Here is a 20,165-nt window from a genome sequence, read left to right as displayed (position 1 = left end):
ATGGTGAGAATTAGTGAAAAAAATAGGTTTGAGAGAGAAGAATGAACAGCCAGTGGATTCAGGGTCAGTGGATCGTCAAGAAAAGAGTTGTTTGCTGTTCTATTGAAAGTAGGGGTAAATTTTAGAAGAATAGATGGCATTCCAACTAATGAACTATATAAAATGTATTGAGGAAAGAAGCTTGATTTTATGCTGAGCACGGAGGTAGGAGCTGGCCCTGTAGATCATTCTGAAACATTGTATCCAGGTTCATCACAACTGCAGGGAGAATGGGGGGAGGTTCGCCAGGCCTCAGCTCAGAGGGTGTACCTCTAGCCAGAATGATGACCTCAGGAAAGCAGTAAACAATAGTGAATGAGGCTATGATAATGAGTTCATGGACTCGAGAAGCATGGTTGACCCTTTATCTACCCTGCTTCTGGTGGGTTCCTTGTTTCTTTTTGGCTTTTTGTCTGTTCACCTTGTTTGTCAGATTTGTTCTCTGCAAGTTTAATATCCTGCACCTGCAGATGCCTGACTACTTAAGCTGGATGTCACCCCCATCCATGACTGTGTTGTGTCATCTCTGATCCTGAAGTTAACCAAACTCTGGATGCCAGCTGAAGAACTGATCTCCCAAATGGGACCTGTTGGGGCACGGACAGCTCTATGTCCAATCTCAGCAGGAAGTAGCTATGGAAGAAGAGACCTTCACCCTAAGATTTTGGGCCCCATTTGTTTGAGGGGGGAATAATGGAGTGCTCAAACCTCACTCAAAGATACTGTTTTATGTGCTCATTTTGTGTGATCCATGTTATATTGCTGTAAAGTTCTGTTGACACCAGTTGTCCCATCTACTTATGTAATGAATATGAAAGATCTTGGGGCCAAGTGTAATGGTAATTTGAATTGGAAACTCTTTCCTATTCATTAACAGGCCCATTAAGTGGCATGAAGTTTGTGGTGGGAGGAGTTTGCTGAATGGGTGAAGCAGAAAGAGGCAGAGCTAAGGCAGAGTTAGAGCAAAGCTGAGAGGAAATTAATCTTGAGAGCAGTCAGAGCTAGGAAGGATGCAGGCTCCTGGTAGCATGAGTGATTTTGTGATTTCTGGTGACTTTATTTTAAGAGAGCCTGCTTGTGATGAGTGGAATGGACCTGGTTTGTGGGAAACCTATTGGGGGAAGGCTTAGGGATGGTGTTGTCCTCTGCATTGTTATTGTATATAGATTTTTCTGCTGTGATGGATTTGGGTCTGAATAAATGTTTTCATTTTGCCTTCAAAAAAATGAAAACAAACATATGAAGTCTTTCAAGCCATTGACATTAGAGTTGGTGGACTCACTGAAAGTCACTTAACAAATGGATTAAAATAGCCTGAAATCATCAGTAGTACAGAGAGGCAGTACTAAGTATAATGGTAAGAGTGTTATATTGGTAAGTGGTTATAATGGTAAGAAAGTCAAGAGACATGAGTTCCAGTTCAGCTTTAGATACTTGATAGCTAAGTGACTATAAGCAAGTCACTTAAAATTGTAAGAAACAATATCCTTGTCTTAAAAATGGGGACAATAACACTTATACTACCTACATCACAGGTTCATAGGATCATATATTTCACTATTTGACAACTTCCCTTTTTATCTAATTTTGTGTAAAATCTTTTCAGTTTTATGTAATCCAAGTTTTCTAATTTATTTTCTAAAACTGCTTTTATTCCTCATTTGGTAAAGAATACATCTCCTACCCATAGGTATATGAAAGATACATAATATGCCTCTAACTACACACCAAGCACTACATAATGTAGTTATCTTTACAGCATGGGTATCTCCCCAAAAGACCAATTCCTTTCTCATAGATGCATTAGGCTGAGAGATAGAGCTTAAGACAGGGAACAAAGAGCTAAGTATTATTCTAACTGTACTACTTCCTAATAATTGGGTAAGCTAGGTTCCTATATGCAAAATGGAGGCACTAGATAAAAAGAATAAAAATTTTCTTTTTAATGTATTGATCAGTTGTGAATTTTTTTTTAAAAAATTCTTTGTTATAAGGAATAACTCTCTGGGAGTGGCAAAAAGAGTGCTATGGTGATAAACCTAGGTGGTATAAAGACAAAAGCTTTTCATGAAAATTATTTTTTTTAAAATGGTAGTTCTGTGATTCTGAGTTTAAGGGCTGCTGTAGAAGCAACTTCTCTTTCATTCAAATTGGACTGGTCCTTTAGGAAGGCAGAGTGATTTTGCATCTCTGCTGCTTGCAGTATAAAAGACTAGCCCAGGAGAAGTTTATGTTACAACCTTCACCTTGCTTTACCTCTATGGAATGTTTTTTCTAGCTGTGATGTTTCTCCAGAAGTTGAGTATTGGTTTAAATTCTTTAACTTGTTTCTTTTAATCTTTGATTTAATAACTGACAATCACTTTTTAACTTTTATGTGTGCTTACTGCATTTTTAAGCCTCTGAACCTACTTTAGGTTTTTAGGACAGCCTAGAGGCATTAGAATGAAAATTTTGTTCATGAAATATAAATGCCAAATTCCCTCAGGATTTGAGGAAAATAACTAAATAATCATATTTTGTGAATTAAATTTCAGCATTTTTATGATGAATACACAATTTTCAATGAAGCAAATAGGTCTACAATCTGATAAAATGTAAAAAGCTAGAAATAAAAAATATATAATTGATATTTTTAAGAAAACCTGAAAGTAAAGTTTACTATTATTAAAAAGCAACAGAAAATTCCAGAATATCTTCTCTCCATGAAAAAGAAGAATAATACCTTGTGGGCAGAGATGGAAAAATGTTAGTGACTACTTTTCCCCCGACCTTGATCAAGAAGGAAAATATAAAGGAAAAACAATAGCTACTGCCCCACACTAAAGATAAGACAGGCAAATTGCAGCAGGAAGTTTGTAGCAAAACAGACATCACCTTTATGTCACTGTTAAAAGGTCAAGATGGAGACTGAGAGGATCAGTCATCAAAGATGTGGTACCGTAAAACCAAGTATTTTTTGGATCTTGAATCCTGGCCATGAATTCACAAATGAAGATATACTTTAATACTTAACAAAAAGAGTCTGATTTAGATTTACTGAATTATCAATTTTGATCACAAATGTAGATTATTCATTTAGAACACTGATCACTGAGACTATATTACTTGAAAAAGAAACAAAGAACAAAATTGTGGCCCTTACTACATTTTAAATCACATTAAAAACATCATGCAGTTTTTCTATGAAAAATATTGATGCTTAAGGTCTACATACCTGAATATTCTCTTTGCTCCACGTATGTGGTGTTTTATTTGCTAGTAACTTCAAGTCCTCAATAGCAAGTCTCTTTACTGCTTTCCTGGGATCATTTTTCAAGTATTGTAATAGGAGTTGAATCTATAAAGGAAGAAAGTTATCATTCATAAACACAAATATATAACACAAATTATGGTTTAAAAATTTTATTTGGGAACTGATAGAATAATTTATAAATTACCAACACATCTTTTAATAAAACATTTTATATTTTTTCACGTTCAAGGCAATAGTGATTTCATTAAATTATAAACACAGGCCATACCTTAGAGACACTGTGGGTTTGGTTCTAGGCCACCATGATAAAGCAATCACAATAAAGCAAGTCATATGAATTGTCTAGCTTCCCATTGCATATGAAAGTTATGTTTATGCTATACTGTAATTTATTAAGCGTACAATAGTATTATATGTCTAAAAATCCAATGTAAATACCTTAATACTTTACTGCTAAGAATTGCTAACCATCATCTTAGCCTTCAGCAAGCTGTAATCCTTTCGCTAGTGGAGGGTCTTGCCTCGTTGATGGCTGCTAACTGATCAGGGTGGATGGTTGCTGAAGGCTGGGTGGCTGTAGCAATTTCTTAAAATAAGACAACAATGAAGTCTGCCATCGACTGACTCTTCCTTTTCACTTGAACACTTAGAAGCCATTGTAGTGCTATTAACTGGCCTAATTCCAATATTGTTGTGCCTCAGGGAATAAGGAGGCCCATGAAAAGGGAGAAAGACAAAGGAATGGCCAACTGGTAGAACAGACAGAATACACACAACATTTATCAATTAAGTTCACTAACTTATAAGGATGGGGTTTTTGGACCCCAAAATAATTACAACAATAACATCCAAGATCACTAATCACAGATCACCAAAACAGATATGATAACAATTAAAAAGTCTAAAATATCGCAAGAATCACGAAAATGTGACACAGAAACGAGATGTGAGCACATGCTGCTGGAAAAATGGCATCAATAGATTTGCTTGATGCAGAGTTGCCACAAACCTTCAATTTGTAAAAAATGCAGTATCTATGAAGCACAATAAAGCAAAGTCCAATAAAAGGAAGTATGCCTATAGGCTGTTCTAAAAGTTCTTTAGTTTAAGTAACTAGTTTAGAAATCTAAAAATAAGTTCCCACAGAAATTTCACTGTAAATGGTAAAGTTCCATGGCTATGCAAAAACATCTATTTAATTCATGATATAGATTTAACAGTGTCTTTGCCATGAAACATAAACATAATTTTGCTATACTACTGATTAATCAAAAGTATAATAAAATTGAAAAGTTTTTAAAAATTTCTGAATGCTGGTAAATGAATAAAATGAATAACAAATATGAATAATGAAATGAATAAAAGAAGCTTTAATTAGAGGTAGATGAGGAAGTAAATGGAAACCCACAGAATTTAAAGCAGATTTCTGCACATTTTTAAGAGTTCTAGAAACTAATAACATAGTAATTGTGGAATGGCCCTTTCCAACCAGGAATTTGAAGACTGAATTTCTCTTTGGAACTAACGATATTGAAAACCAACTTAAACTCACACTTTAGAGGTTGGTTTCTAAATGTGTTTCTGATGAGATGGGGTCCTTTCTAAATCTAAGGGGTTTAAGGTGACACTAAAAAAAGGAAGTTAACTAGCTTAATATATAATTAATGCAGAAAATTCTAAGCTTGTAATTGCAACATCTGTTATTAAGGACATGAAATTATAGAAATTTTAATGACTGATAAGGAATAGTAGGAAAAAATGAATACTAATAATGTACAAGTATTCATGGAAACATTGTTCCCTTATTGGTCACAAGTATAAATGTTTTCTGGCCTACAAATGGAACAAAAAAAGATGAAAACTGGGGCAGCACAGAAATTTCTATGAAGTAGCAGAAAAAATTGACAACAGAAAAAGAGGATGATATTGGTTAAAAATAGAGAAGTGTGTACATGACAAACATAATTGAGCTATGAGACTCGAACAATAAAGGAAAAGGCAGGAGTCGGGTATTTGTATGCTTAAGAGGGAAGAAAAGCTATGAAGTGACAGTGACAGAGTCCCCTAACCTAGACCTGATCCATGGCTCCAGAAACCTATTTGGAGGAAATAATGGGGTAGGAAGATGCCTTGGGGTGGTGAATAAATATAAAGGCAGTATTATAACTGGCCATATGTAGGTAAAGGCCTATATAACACACTTGCAGTTTAGACAGTTCCATCTCTACCAATATTTGTACAGCCCCCCCCCCCAATTATGGGCTATAAACTAAATAAAAATTATGAATCTTATTCAAACCTTTTAACTTCCCCATAACAGTCACAGAGTAATTGCAAGATTAAAGGTCTTGAATATGCAAAGGACAAATATACTATCTTTCAGGATGGCTTTCTTATAGTCACTAGAGAAATAAAAATGTTTCAAATCTTAAGGATTTACAAATACTGGTATACCAACCTTAATAAAGTAAGAGCAAATATATGGAGGTTTAACTACCATCTACTAGAGAATGTAGCTTTTAAAAAGTCTTCAAAACTGAAATGCCTATTTTTATCATATTTGTGAGATGTGTCAACAATAAATTTATTAGCTTTAAATGCCTGAAGAAAAGATTTGGTAAAGAAGATTAAAATTACCTGTTTTGGGGTATCAACCAAAGATGAAGCAGCAAGCAGGGTAAAAGTGTGCAGTGTAACAATAACCATCTTGGTGGAGGGATAGGATGTGACCAGCTGTTGTAGGAGTTGTCGAGCACTAGAAGCCAGGCTTGCATCATGATGCATGTGTTGCAATATGGGGATCAATTTCAGTTTCAAGTCTACTGGTGTGGCTAAACCTAGATGCAAAAACAAACATTACAGCTCTCAAACCAAAATTATTGCTTGTATCAAGTAATTCATACACCATTAAACAGTCAAACAAACATAGGAAATAAGGGGGTAAAAAAACATCACTCCAGATTTTAAGGCTTTAACAAGGGAAAACAAAATTAACAAACAACAAACATAGAAAGAATAGGTTTTTGTTCTACATCCCCTTCTAAGTCTAGCCACTGTAACCTATGGGTCCCATTTTCCTTTCCTTTCTTCTTTCTTTAAAAAAAAAAAAGTTTATTGACAGTTTCTGTTTCTTATTTCACCTTAGTATTCCATATATCCCTCTCCTTTCTCCTCTCCAGAGCCATCCCATATAAAATCCCATACATATCCTCATATAAAAAAAATAGTATTTTTTGAGAGGAAAAAAAGTCAGTACAACTCCTACATTGAAAACATGTTCAATGTATGATAAACTTGTTGATCCCTCCCTGCCCCTCTCCTCTGCTCCCTCTCTTCCCCACAAAGGGGTAGATTGGAAAATGTTTTCTCCTTTCTTTCTCTCATTCTTTCACCCTACTTGATATTTTTAATTGTTTCATTTACTTTTATTTTATTCAACGTTATTTACTTTTACATTGTTATAGTCACTGTATGTGCAGTGTTTTCTTGGCTCTGCTTACTTCACTTGACATCAGTGCACACAGATCTTTCCATGCATGTCTGTAAGCATCACAGCAGATTCACATCTCAAATGATTTAACCGATATAAAGTACTATATAGATGCTATTACTATCTGCCATCTCATATTTGCTCTGAGGTATATGCTCACAGAGTGGATTAGTGGGCAGGATTGTCAGCACTATTTGAATCATTTTTTTCCTCCATCTTTTTTTGGCCAAGTGCATGCAAATGTATGATGCAACTAAAATATCTAATTAAACTATCTAATTAACTCAACAGTGCATAAAGTGAATATAAAGAAAAACTCACTTTTTTCTTACTACTAAATCGAACTTACGCACCTTGAATCATTTCACTGATTTTGTTACAGATTCCTGCAGCAAAATCCCTGTGGAAAGAGGAAATAGATGTTTAAAGACACCTTTAGTTAAATTCATTGAAGTTTTCAAAGGACTGAAAAGAAATGACCTCACAGATGACCCGAAACAACTGCTGATCTCCCAAAGCTAATCTTAATAAGTTATCCAAGAGTTTTCAAGCGCACAAAATGTGGAATAGCATCACAGAACTGGAAGAGATCTAACAAATCATCTAGTCAAACCTTCTCATTTAATACATAAGAAAACGAAAGCTTGGAGAGACTACATGATTTGTCCTTGGTCATCTAAATAACAAGTAGCTGGGAAAGGATTCAAACAATGGTTCTTCAGTTCTAAATTCAGTGCTACACTATACGGTATCTCTTAGTTCTAGGCTGTTAATGAAATGATGTCTTTTCCTTTCTGTCTTAGAACTTTCACTTTCACAAGGTTAATTTAATTCAACAAATATTTATCAAGTATCTACATTATGCAAGCCAGAGTTATTGGTAGTGGGGATAAAAGAAAAAGTCCCTGCCCCCAAGGACCTTACAGTCTAACAGGGATAATAAGGCACATAAATAACTATATCACAAGTTGGACTGTGATAAATCCACAGAAGTTTAAGGGAAAGGGCTCAATCCCACCTTAGATGCTCACTAAAACTGTCAGCCTCGGTTTCATCATTTGTATTCCCAAGAGCAGGGCAATACACTGGACACTTACTAGGTGCTTGACAAACTTTGAATGGTCACTCACTGAAATATATTGGTAATCTAGACATAAAAAATACGTACTTACTTGGACTGTGCAGAGAAATTAGCAGCAGCAAAAACAGCAGCTTCAACTTCCACATTATCATGTGAATCAAGGCTCTGACGAATACTATGATGGGCATTCTTCCGCTCAGGAATGATGGATGCCAAACTTCCCAACATCCTATGGAAATCCCAAGAAAAAGGAGTGAAGGTAAATTCAGAGTAAAAAAAAGGGGGGGGGGCAAGTTAAGTTGCTAAAAATTAGAAGAGATGAGTACTTTTATACACCAAAGCTGAAAAACTATATAAGTTTTGGCTATGACAATGATGCTGTGAAATTCAAATATTTGTACAACATGCCTTGAAGTGTTACTTTATCTGACAAATAGTAAGAAAAAGAAAACTTTCAAAAGATCTCAGGAATCAGTTTTATTATGTATATTTTTTAATACTGAAAATAAAGATGTAATTTTTTCCCCTATCCACTCACAGACCCCTAAGAATATCTGTAACAGGGAGACAATGAAGCTTCTTTATTAATGCAATTTCATTCCCCTCTAGGCCACACTCTTAACTTTGCACAGGACTTTGCCTCTTCATCCTGGAAGATCAAATGAAGCTCTTTCCATCTCCGGACTATTTCTTACACTGGAAGTATTCTCCAGCCCTGCAGTCTCTCCCTTTGATTGGCTGGTTCCTCCCAGAACCTGCACTTTAAGGAAGAGGCCCAGGCCAACCATGTCTTCATTCCTTTCCAGGCTGCACTCTGGACTCTTCACTTTGTCAAATGTTGTCTACTATGCCACAGTGGCCACTTCACTCTGGAAGTTCACCCCAGTCTTGGACTACTTTTCCTTGTAAGTTCCTTAAGGGAAAGGACTATTTTTCCTTCTCCTTATACGTGTATTCCCAACACTTAGTATAGTGCCTGGCATATAATAAGCACTTGACAATGCTCAATGATTTAACTTCTTTAGCAGACAAGTCACAGGATTGGTGCTTTAAGATAATCAATTTGGCATCTGTATAAAGGATAGATTGGAAAGGGGGGAGACTGGGCTATAGGAAGATCAATTAGAAGGCTATTGAAAAAATCCAGGTGAAAGCTGATGAAGGCATGAATCAAGGTGGCTGTGATAAGAATGGAGAAAAGATGTACAATTTGTTTAATCTACAAAGATTAGCAACTGACTGGATATAGAGAAAGGGAATAAGTGAGAAAAGAAGTCAATATGATTTCTGAAGCCAGGTGACTTAATATTTATTATAAAGAACTTTTTAATTTCATTCTTAAGTACTTACTATGTGTAAAGCACAAAATGGTGGTACCCTTGACTGAAAGACAGAAGTTAGGAAGAGAAATGGGCTTAGGGGAAAAGATAAAGAATTCATTTTGGACATACTGAGTTTGAGAAGCCTACAGGACATAAAGATATGTCCAACAGGTACTCAGAGATTCAAGAATATAGCAAGGAAGAAGATAAGGACTGGATAAGCAGATGTGAGCGTTAAATCTACGAGACTTGATGAAATCAGCAGACAGTATAAAAAGGGAAAAGGAGGGAGTGAGATGTGTATGATAATCTTCTTTTTCCCAATATAGCTAAAGAACCTTCCTGGTTGTCTGTAGTTTGCCTGAAAGATTCTACTCATTCTGACCTTTAGTTTTCCTAACAATATTCTGATAGGAAAGTGCTATGCTTTTGCACATGCCCTGTGTGACTTTCTATGCTTGCTTCCATCATACATATATATATATGTGTATATATATACACACACATATATATATATATACATATATATATATATATATACATATATATATATATATATATATATATATATATATATATATATGCCTTGTTCCCTAATGCAGAGAACAAAGACCATAATGGAAAGTTAACCATTTGAAAAAATTGCTTATATGATTTGCTATTTTTTAAAAGTAAACCTAACTCTCCCCATTACATAAAAATATTCTTTGTATCTTCAAAATGAGCTAAGATTTTAAAATTGTGCAGAATACTGAGTACAGAAACACAGACACACTGGACAAGTGCACAAGGAAAGGCTACTAGAAAGGTGAAACGTCTGGAAATTCTGTTATACAGGAAGGACTGTGATGAATTGGGGCTAAGTGATCTGAAAAGAGAAGATGGAGAAGTCCATTGAGAATCATATTAAGATATGATTAAGACATCATTAAGATATGTGAAGAAGGCCTATCAGGTAGAAAAGGGATCAGGGTGAAAGTCACAGATAGGAATCAATATACACTAGAATTTTCTATCAGAGCAGTCTACCTCATAAGGATAGGAAGCACCCCCTCACTAAAAAAGATGATGATTGTCATGTGGCAGAATAGGTTTCTGGATAGAAGGTTTCTGCTCTGGAAGAAAGTTTTTCTCCAATGTCCCATCCAATTCTTAAGCAGCTATGATTTTATTTCACATGTGTTTAAGCTTATAAAACAGTAATATGATTTTGCTTCATTTCAACAGTGGTTTTGGATTATTACATCATCTACAAGCTAAAGATCTACCGATTAAGCAACATGTCTCTAACTTTACGATCAAAGGAAGTATATTACAAGTCAATATTGGAGCACAGATATCAAGTGTCTTTTTTAATGGATCAAAGGTCAGATCTACACAGCAACCTGAAATAGTAATTATAAGCTTAAGGAAGCATGCAGCTTTAAATGAAAAGACTGGGCCTTCAGAAAACAGTTTAGGTATTACTTCTGGTTATTTAATAATGAAACAATAATAAATTGGTTCATCCAACCAGAACACCTATATTAAAAATATATTAAATATCAAAAACACACACAATTTGTGCTATTTAGATAAAAATTATACCATAGAATACAAATCCTAATGTTTTAGGAGCTATAGATTATTAGTTTGTCTTTCTCATTATTTCAGTTTTAATTTCAAACATAAATCCCCGAAACCCACAATGAAATAATATTCTAGCTTCCTTGTTTTAATCAGATATAGAATTTAGTTAATCTTCTGAATAATGTTAGACGCAAAGTGAAACTACCATACCGGAGAGTAATAGCTCTTGCCACAGGGTCATTGCTATGAATCACAGAAAAGATCCTCTTCACAAACTCATCCACATTCAGAATCTTCTCCAAATGCTTTTCACTTTGTTGAGTAACTTTAAGTACACACAGCCTGAGGAAATTGTTTCTAAAAAGAGGAAAAAATATATGAAATATTCTGTCTGCTTAAAATAGTAATAACAAGGATCAATACATAATTTTTCATTCTCCATTTTTAATCCACTGTTTTGACTCATCATTAAAGGAAAGTGAGTAGGATGTACTAACAGTGATCTAATTATTTCCTTTGTGGCATCAATTTTCTGATGAATTCCACTAGCTAAAGCCACTAAGCCAGACCAAATCAGGAAAAAAGGCTTTATTACATAGAGTGTGTCATTATCTACCAGCAATTGATGGTGAATGTATCATTCATAATTCAGCAAGCAATATTTATGCATTACATGAAACAAAGAAAACAGCAAGATAGTTATTCATCAAAACACGGATGGCCATACAAAGAAAAATAGAATACTTGTTAAAGGAAAATATATATCATTTGCTGCAGTAAATAGATAAGGGAGTTTATTTTCTTAGTATAGTATTTAGTTTCACTAAATCAAAGAGAACTCTCCAAGAACTCTCCATCAGACCAGACAAGGGAGGAGGACATTCCAAGGACTCTGGAATCCTCTACTTTCAGTTACTAAGTCATTTTGTACTGATAAGAAAAGAGAAAACACTGAAGGACACCAATTGCGGCAGCTGGTGTCGCAGTTCATCAGGGGTCACATACAGCAAAAATGGTTGATACAGAGCAAGATGGAGTTAGTTATATTCTCCCCCAAAATTCACTTTCAATACCTTTCTAACCTATGGCCCCCAAATGTTAGTGATTCATGGAGGAAGAAGATAGAGCCAATTAGTGTCTCTCTCAAAGTGTAACTGATATATCTATCTATAACTATTTCTATAGATGTAGATATACACACACATACAATAAGAAAGGTCCTATCATTCCCACACCTCCTCAGGTTGTTTTGGTGCCACATTTTTTCCTTCAAAGTATGGTAGAAAAGGAAGAAGAGAAGAGGGTCTAATTCATGTTTACTAAAGGCAGCATATTAGCTTTTTAGATGGTTAAAATTTAAAAACTAGTAGCACAGAGAATTTATGTACTATATGTTCATTTTTATAATACATTAAGAACTCTTCTATAACCAACATGCATGGAACATTTAGGCGTATGTTAGGGTATAAAAGCAGAAGTGTGAAACATCACTAAAAAGCATACAGTTAGGAATCAGAGACTTGGATTCTGGTCTCAGTTTTGATACTAATCACTAAAGTGATTTTGGTCAAGTTACTTCAATTCTATGAGCCTTGGGCTCCTTATCTTTTTTTAAAAAAGAGTCTTAACTAAACTAGGCGGAGCACAATTTAATAATTTCAACAAACGTTAAGCAAGCAACTACTATGTATAAGGAATTCTGCTAGTAATATAAAGACAAAAACAAAAACTACATTCAGGAACTAATACTCTATAGTGGTATGCAAAAAAAAGTAAATAGAAAAGACATAGTACAAGATAGGAAATAAGGGGGCAAGGGTAAGATCAAACAAGATGGTTTAGAAGACTGAGAGGAGGGAGAAAGTGTTTACAAAGAAGAGATAGTATATGAGGTAAGTTTTGAAGAAAATTAAGGCTGTTGAAAGGCAGAGGTCTGGGAGGGTGAGGTGGTTTGTGCAGTATAAAGAGGTAGGAGATAGAGTCAGGAGTTCAGAGAACAGTTAGTAGCCTACTCTGGCTGAAAACCTGGAAAAGTACACTGAAGTAGTACCTTCTACTATTCTTGGAGAAAAGATGGCTAAAAGAGATGTGGACAAGACAATGACATACAATTAGATGGAAATAGAACAGACTGAATGGCTAAATACATAGAATAGTAGTTTATAAAGGGGTTGGACTAGATGACTTTTGGCATTTTTTACACCAGATCTGTAAGCATATGTACTGTACAGAAACCAACATGGCTGGATATATTCAGTAGAATGCTCCAAGGATCTGTGCATTATCCTATGTGCATTTAGCATTTTTATTAATGATATGAACAAAGGAATAAATGGCATGCTCACCATATCTGCAAATGACACAGAACTAGGAGAAACAGCTAACACACTGAATGATATGTTGGCACTAAATCTAATAGAATGAAATTTACTAACAATAAATGTAAATTCTTCCACTTGGGTAATTGAAAACTTCACAAGATAATAAGGAGAAGGCATAAAAAAGATCCAATTTGTTTCCATTCAAGAAACATTTAGTAAACATTCATTTGTAGGAGGCTAGGCTTTAAGGATACAAAGACAAAAAACAGTCCCAAAATCGGGGGGGGGGGGGGATTTTAGTGTTAGTGAACAGCTTTAAGCAAAGGTTAGATGACTATTTCTCATGTTTGATTATGAATTGGACTGAATTCCTTCCAAAGTCTGTGATGGCTGTAATTATTTTTTTAATCTGAGAAGTAACTTTTCTTTGTTGACCCTTTAGAACTGTTTTAAAGTATTTGCTTTTATTGTTTTTTAATAGATAGATACTGACTTTATACATGTATATGAATTTTAAGTTTATGTTATCTATCATGTTTTATATTCAGAAGGAAAACTCTGATGGGAATCATGGTGAGGTGCTAATAGCTGTGTACCTTTAAAATTTTTTGTGTACCCTTTTTTGACATTAACTGAATAGAAGTAAAAATATCTAATATAGGGGTTGGAAAGAAAGGCTGGTTTAATTCAGTTTAGGAAGTATTCATTCAGAATTAATTTGGCACCGAGTATGGGTTAGATACTTGGGATCAAACAAAGTAAATCATCCTTGCCTTAAAAACTTTTTATAATCCTGGAAGAAACAACATGCACACAGCTAAGAAAATACAAAATATAAACAATAAATAAAAAAAGTAATAAGCGGGTAAAGAAGCTCTAAACACTTGAGGAATCAGGAAAAATTTTGTGTAGGAAACAACACTTGAACTAAATTTTGATGGAACTTTGAGGTTTCAAGAGGTGGGGGAGTGGATGGAGAACACTCTAAGCATGGGGGACAGCCTGTATCAAGGCTTAGAGGTGAGAAATAGAATGTAATAACAATAATAACTGATATTTACAGATCATGTTAAGATCTTCAAAATGTCACACAGACACAGATAAAAATCTCATTTCATCATCATAACAACCTGGTGACACAGGTAACATGGTTATGATTGTCCTCATTTTCCTGAAAAGGAAAATGAACCTAGACAAGGTTTTGCCCAGGCACACACATTAAGTGAATGAGGCAGAACTGAACCAGATCTTCTTGGCCTCTATACCATTCTGCCTCTTAATGCCCAATGGCAGAGCTTTAAAGAAAGACAAAGGCTGAGTCTGGGAGTCACAAGCAAGAAGATAATTCAACCTGTGAGGGTAAATCAGAAAAGCAAACAAAAAGTAAATCAGACAATAGAGACTAACCCAAAAGAAGACAGCCCAAGACAGAGAAAAAGAGGCTACTGTCTCAAACCAAAACAAATAACTGAAATACTGATACTTTAGAAAGGGCATATATTAGACTTACCCAACTCTGAATACGTCAGCCAGCTTGAGGAATGCAGAGTTGATAAGAATAGGGAATGGATACTTCTGAAAGAGTCTAGGAAAACGTACAACTGCTTCACACTGCTCTCCAAGTTTGCCAGATCTCAATCCTATTAAAAGCAACAACAGGGAAGGTATATACTTTGCAGTGTTAAAAGTACTTTTCAATTTTAAGTCCCAAAGGGTTTGTATATTATTAAATGTACACTAAGATATTAGTAGCTCTAGCAATATATTAATAACTTGTTCTGCAAGACAGAGGTTTTAAATCACCATGAATATTTAAATAGAAAAAAATTCTAAGGTTTCTTGAAAAATCTGTCAATGAGAACTCTTTGGAAACATCTATTCATCAACAGATGAAAACAGTAAAATAAAACAGAAATGAAGAATTAGGTTTTAAAGAACTGTTTCCTATGGTATTTTCATCAATGCCTTATTCAAATGCTTCCTCTTTTAAAGCTACTCAACATCACTGTACAAAGAATAGACTCCTGTTACTCTAACCAATCATTATGTGACCTATAAACTCTGATCAGGACAATTACATGTGCAGCTAACCATGTACCAAATATCACATTTATATAATCTAAGGTTTGCAAAGTGCTTTCCTCATAAGGATCCCACGAATTGTGGAATACTCGGGAAGGATAACTGTCCCCATTTTATAGATGAGGAAATCAAGAGTGATTGAGGGGAAATGACTTGCTCAGTAATAAAAGCTATTTAGAAATCTTATCAGCTGTCTCTTTTTTCAAGATAAAAGCTAGAACTACAAAACAAACTTAGGGTACACAAGTATTATTACCCAATTTACAGCCTGCTTATAATGTTAGCAATTTGTATGCTTAGACCTCATTCCCCATAAAAATAGCATTATAAATATAAGTAAGGTTCGCAACATTTATAAGGTCCAAGATAACCTCTTTTCTCTACTAATAAATCTGAAATTTTCTCCCAAAGCATTCTAATAAATAGTGGTTAGGGAATATACTTCAGGTATTTTTATCTCCCTCACTTCATTCCCAGACAAAATTTAAAGAAGAGATGTGTGAAAAGGGCAAATATAGGGGGAGGGGTATGTGATCCACTTGGATACACAATACTTGTAAGACCTTAAGAAAACACAATCTTTCTGGAAATAAGTTTCCATATCTGTAAATAAGACAGTGGTAATATGATCTCTAGGGGTGCTTCCAACTTCAAGTCTACCATCCTAAAATGGTAGGTTTCAAGGTTTGAGGTTTAAAATGGATGGGTGGGATGAGTGGTCAGTGGTGAAAACTGAGACCAGGTTCTGAGAAAGGTAAAGAGCTCCTTTGTTCTGTAAAATTTGGATTCAGTACAAAGGTGGCACTTAAGGATCTAGAAGGTCACGTGTGGCTTCAAGGCCAAAGGTTCCCCACCCCTAAGCTAGACATTACTAGGAGTGGGAAACAAAAGTAAACAGGGATCTCCCTTCCCTGACGCAAGGATGTGCTTGCTATAGGGTCAAAACTGGCCAGAGTTTTGGGAGGGAGAGTGGCATAAGGAATATTATGGTAGCAGCTAGTTGGGGAATCTGCCCATCCATTCTTCTACTGTCAAATCAAGCTAGAATGACAATGAACAGAGTAGGAAGGAGAGCAAAAGGCAAAGGAAACAAGGGCTAAAGAGATGGATATGTAAGAAGCCCCCTCTGCATTTCAAGGGTCCCTGTTTTTATCTCTCCTTTACAACTGGCCTTGACCAACTAGAACTGGTGAGAAACCAAGAGTGGTGACAGATGAAGTCCTAATAGAGCTATTGGTAGGGCTTCAAGTGGAAAGGGGAAGGTAGAGCAGAGGAAAATTCCTAAGAGCATGGGGAAAACAGGTTCCTGCAGCCATTTGTTATAGGTCTTCCCCATCCCCATACCTAGAATACCCTCCTTTCTCAATTATGCCTCTCAGAATCCCTAGTTTCCTTAAAAACTGAGCTCAAGCACTAGTCCCACCACAATACCTTTCCTTATTCCATTCCTCCTTCCTTGTCCCTAATTAGGACCTCTCCAGCCCAGTTAATTACCTCCAACTTAACTATGTGTTTATATATTTTCAATAGAAGGTAGGCTCCTTGAGGGCTGTAACTGCTTCATTTTTCCCATTCCCAATGCTAGCAAAGTGCCTGGTACATAACCGGCACTTAATGAATGCTCACTGGTTGACAGATGTTGAACTCAGGCATTTTAAGAAATGTAAATCGAGTTTCTCAAAGCTTGATATCCTTTAGTAATAATAGCTAGTACTTATATAGCACTTTATATACATTACCTCGTTTGAGTCTTACAATAGTGTAGGACAGATTTTTACAAGTGAAAAAACTGAGGCTGAGAGGTTAAATGACTAATCTATGATCACATTTTGCTAGAAAGGCTCTGAGGCAGAATTTAAACCCAGGTCTTTTTGACTGCAAGTCAGACATCTACCCACTCATTATGTATGCCACACCACCTCTTAAATACTATAGCAGATTTTAGTGAAATATAAACCAATTTTAAATTGTCATAAACTAAACAGAAAACTATAAAATTCCAATTACTTGTAATAGTATATAAAGTCTTTTATCTTACTGGAAGAAAAGGCCCAGATTATTAAATAACCTTTAAAATAGGGAAGCATCTATGATCTTGTCAATTTGTCAAAGAAGTTGGTAAGATACCTAGGTTAAATTTATGATTTACTCAAAGTCACATAGTACCTTTAAAAGATACTAGTTAAAAAAAAGGTTGGATACTATAAAAAAAAAGCTTCATTTCCTTCATCTCTGGTATATAAGGTCCCTAGTAGCTCTAAACATTCTTTGAACTAATATTAGTATGTGGATTATCTGACAAAGAATTAAAAATCCGTTTCAGGTCACAATAATATAGGACTGAAACTGGGAGAAAACAATCCATAAAATCATGGACTTCCTTCTCAGTTTCCTCTGGTGTGTTGCCTCACCCCCATTACACTGTAAGCTCCTTGAGGACAAGGATTTCCTTTTGCATTTAATGTCTCCAAAGCTTAGCACAGTGCCTGGCATGTGGCAGGCCTTTAATAAATGTTTACTTAACTACTGACTAATGTGCTACCTCGTCCTTTTCTCTCATTCTCAAATCTCTACTGCATGGCTTCCAGAAAGCTTCATCATTCCACTGAAACTCCTCTCTCCAAAGTTATTAATGATCTGTCAATTGTCAAATTCAATGGCCTTTTTTCAATCCTTACCCTTCTCAACCTCTCTGTAGCCTTTGGATACTATTGATCACTCTTTTTTCCTTAACACTCACTTTTCTCTTGGTTCTAGTGACATAACTCTCCTGGTTGAGAGAAATGATTATCAATAACCAATGATTTGAGGAGATCCAGAGTTCTCCCCCTTTTCCAAAGTCCTGATTTTAAAAGATCAGACTAATCATGAAAGATTACTAATGAGCTAGGATTCAGAAACCACCCAGGTGGGAAAGCCACAGTGCCCTATTCAGGTCTGAGTAGGGATAAAATCTTTGAATAGATTGCCCAAGGATAGAACTAACCTAGAAGTAAAAGTCATAATCAAAGTTCAGGTCCAGCCCCTCATTGCACTATTCGTTCTCTCATTTTTAGTCAATCAGACTTGATTGCCACCCTGATCTCACCCCTCTTCCAATGGGCAGAGAAGCAGTGAGCCTGCCCCATGATTATCTCTGGTCTAAAAGAGAGACAGCCAAATTTAATTAAAATTAAGATATTATTAATAAAATTATCAAATTATCCAGAAAATTATGTCTCTTGAACCTTTTTAAAGACCACATGGTTCCCTTACCAATCTGTTCCTTTTCAGTATCCTTTGCTGGATTTCCATCCAAGCCATACATATCCACTAACTGTGGGGGGTTCCCCTAAGGTTTTGTCCTAGACAGAACATATCTCCCCCATACTGCTTTACATAGTGATCTCTTCAGTTCCTATGGATTCAGTTCCTATGTCTACACCAACTATCTTCAAATCCACTTATCCAGCCCTCACTCTCTCTCAGCCTAGCCCCCATATTCAATTTATTGCTTATCTTTTCCCACCTTACAACATTTCTAGAGTAGGCCCCTTCTCTTCTCTAACATGAAAACTACTTTGGTGCTGGGCCCTCATCACCTGGACTATTGCAATATCTTTTTGCTTGGTCTCCCTACCTCAAGTCTCTCCTCCAATCCATCCTTCACTCTTCTATCAAAGCTGTCTTCTTGGCCCACATCCTCACCTATTCAATCAACACCAATGGCTCCCTCCAGGATCAAGTATAAAAACCTTTTCCAAGTTCTTATACCTTAATCCCTCCCTCCTAACTCTGCAATCCAGTGGCACCTGCTATTTATTCCTCACAAGGGACACTCCTTCACCAGCACATTTTCCATGGTTCTCTTTCTTTCCTCTGCTTCTCTCATCTTCTGCAGGAAACCTTCCTTTAGTGCCTTTCCTTAGACATTATTTCCAATTTATCTTGCAGATGCCTTGCTTACACACAGTTGTCTTCTCCCATTAAACTGTAAGGTCCTTAAACCCAGACAACTGGTCTTATTTTCTCCTCAGCCTTTCAGTGCCTGGTCTGAAGAAGGAAGCTGGAGTCAGATTCTGGAGGGCTTTAAGTGCCAAAAACAAAATTTTTTTCTTTACCCTTGAGAGCCACAGGAGTTTTTAGAAATATAGACGTAATTGTGCTGGTTCAAAGCGTATGCCCGGTTTTCCAGTCCTTTAGGCACAGTCCTAAATTACTCACAAGACTGGCTGGATCAGTTTACAATTCCACCAACAATGCATTAGTGTTCTAATTCTTCCATATGCTCTCCACATTTAACATTTTCCATTTTTGCCATATCAGCCAATCTGATAGGTGTGAGGTGACACCTCAGAGTTGTTTTAATTGGTATTTCTCCAATCAGTAGTGATTTGGAGCATTTTTTCATACGAGTACAGTTAGCTTTGATATCTTCATCTGAAAACTGCTTGTTCACATCCCTGGACAAACTTGTCAACTGGGGAACGACCTGTATTCTTGCAAATCTGACCAACTTCTTGCGCTGGGTAATAGAAACAGCTAAGGCGCTTTCAACGTTTAAAAATAAAAACCATTTGTTCTACTTTGCTCTCATAGGTGAGTCAAAAACAGTGACAAAAGCCCTTCCTCCGCGGTATTCGCTGCAAATGCGACAAACCCAAGTCCAGAAGGTCCATCAATCCAAGCTAGGGGGCGCAATGCAGAGGCGGTGGGCCAGGAGTCAGGGAGACCCGAGTTCAAATGCGACCCCAGCCGTGACCCCGGGGGAATCCTTTAACCTGTGGGTCGTTAGCCGCTTGGCCCAGAAAGGCCTGATGTGGTCCCTGGGAGTCGGAGACGACCCAACAATCAAATGCCGGGCTCAGAAGGCACGTACTTTTAACAGGCCCAAGATTTTTATAAACCAGTTCGACTTTGGGGAAGCTAAAGGTTTGACAGCAGGTGCGTGGCTGGCGCGTGAATCCAGGGCTCCACGCCCCCGGCCCCGAACGCTTTCCCCTTCCCCCTCCAAGCCCTCCAGCTT

General features: G+C 36.3%; 1 protein-coding gene across 4 annotated transcripts in view; it reads right to left on the bottom strand.

Annotated features, from left to right (window-relative positions):
* Positions 1 to 20,165, bottom strand: part of INTS7 (integrator complex subunit 7) — an 80,070-nt gene that overhangs the window by 58,320 nt on the left and 1,585 nt on the right. For 3 of the 4 annotated variants that reach the window (XM_072647890.1, XM_072647887.1, XM_072647889.1), the window contains exons 2-7: positions 14,589 to 14,718; positions 10,968 to 11,114; positions 7,958 to 8,095; positions 7,139 to 7,185; positions 5,933 to 6,132; positions 3,257 to 3,379 (exon numbers count right to left, since the gene is read on the bottom strand). In XM_072647890.1, the coding sequence (XP_072503991.1) occupies positions 3,257 to 3,379; positions 5,933 to 6,132; positions 7,139 to 7,185; positions 7,958 to 8,094 (507 nt within the window). In that variant the 5' untranslated portion in view covers position 8,095; positions 10,968 to 11,114; positions 14,589 to 14,718. Of the gene's footprint in view, positions 1 to 3,256; positions 3,380 to 5,932; positions 6,133 to 7,138; positions 7,186 to 7,953; positions 8,096 to 10,967; positions 11,115 to 14,588; positions 14,719 to 20,165 lie in introns of those variants that run through there. The other variant, XM_072647888.1, reaches the window with a different exon arrangement.

The sequence above is a fragment of the Notamacropus eugenii genome, chromosome 2 (assembly GCF_028372415.1).
Source record: "Notamacropus eugenii isolate mMacEug1 chromosome 2, mMacEug1.pri_v2, whole genome shotgun sequence".
NCBI lineage: Eukaryota > Metazoa > Chordata > Mammalia > Diprotodontia > Macropodidae > Notamacropus > Notamacropus eugenii.
Note: the sequence above shows the minus strand (reverse complement) of the source record. Positions and strands in the feature narration are given on the sequence as shown.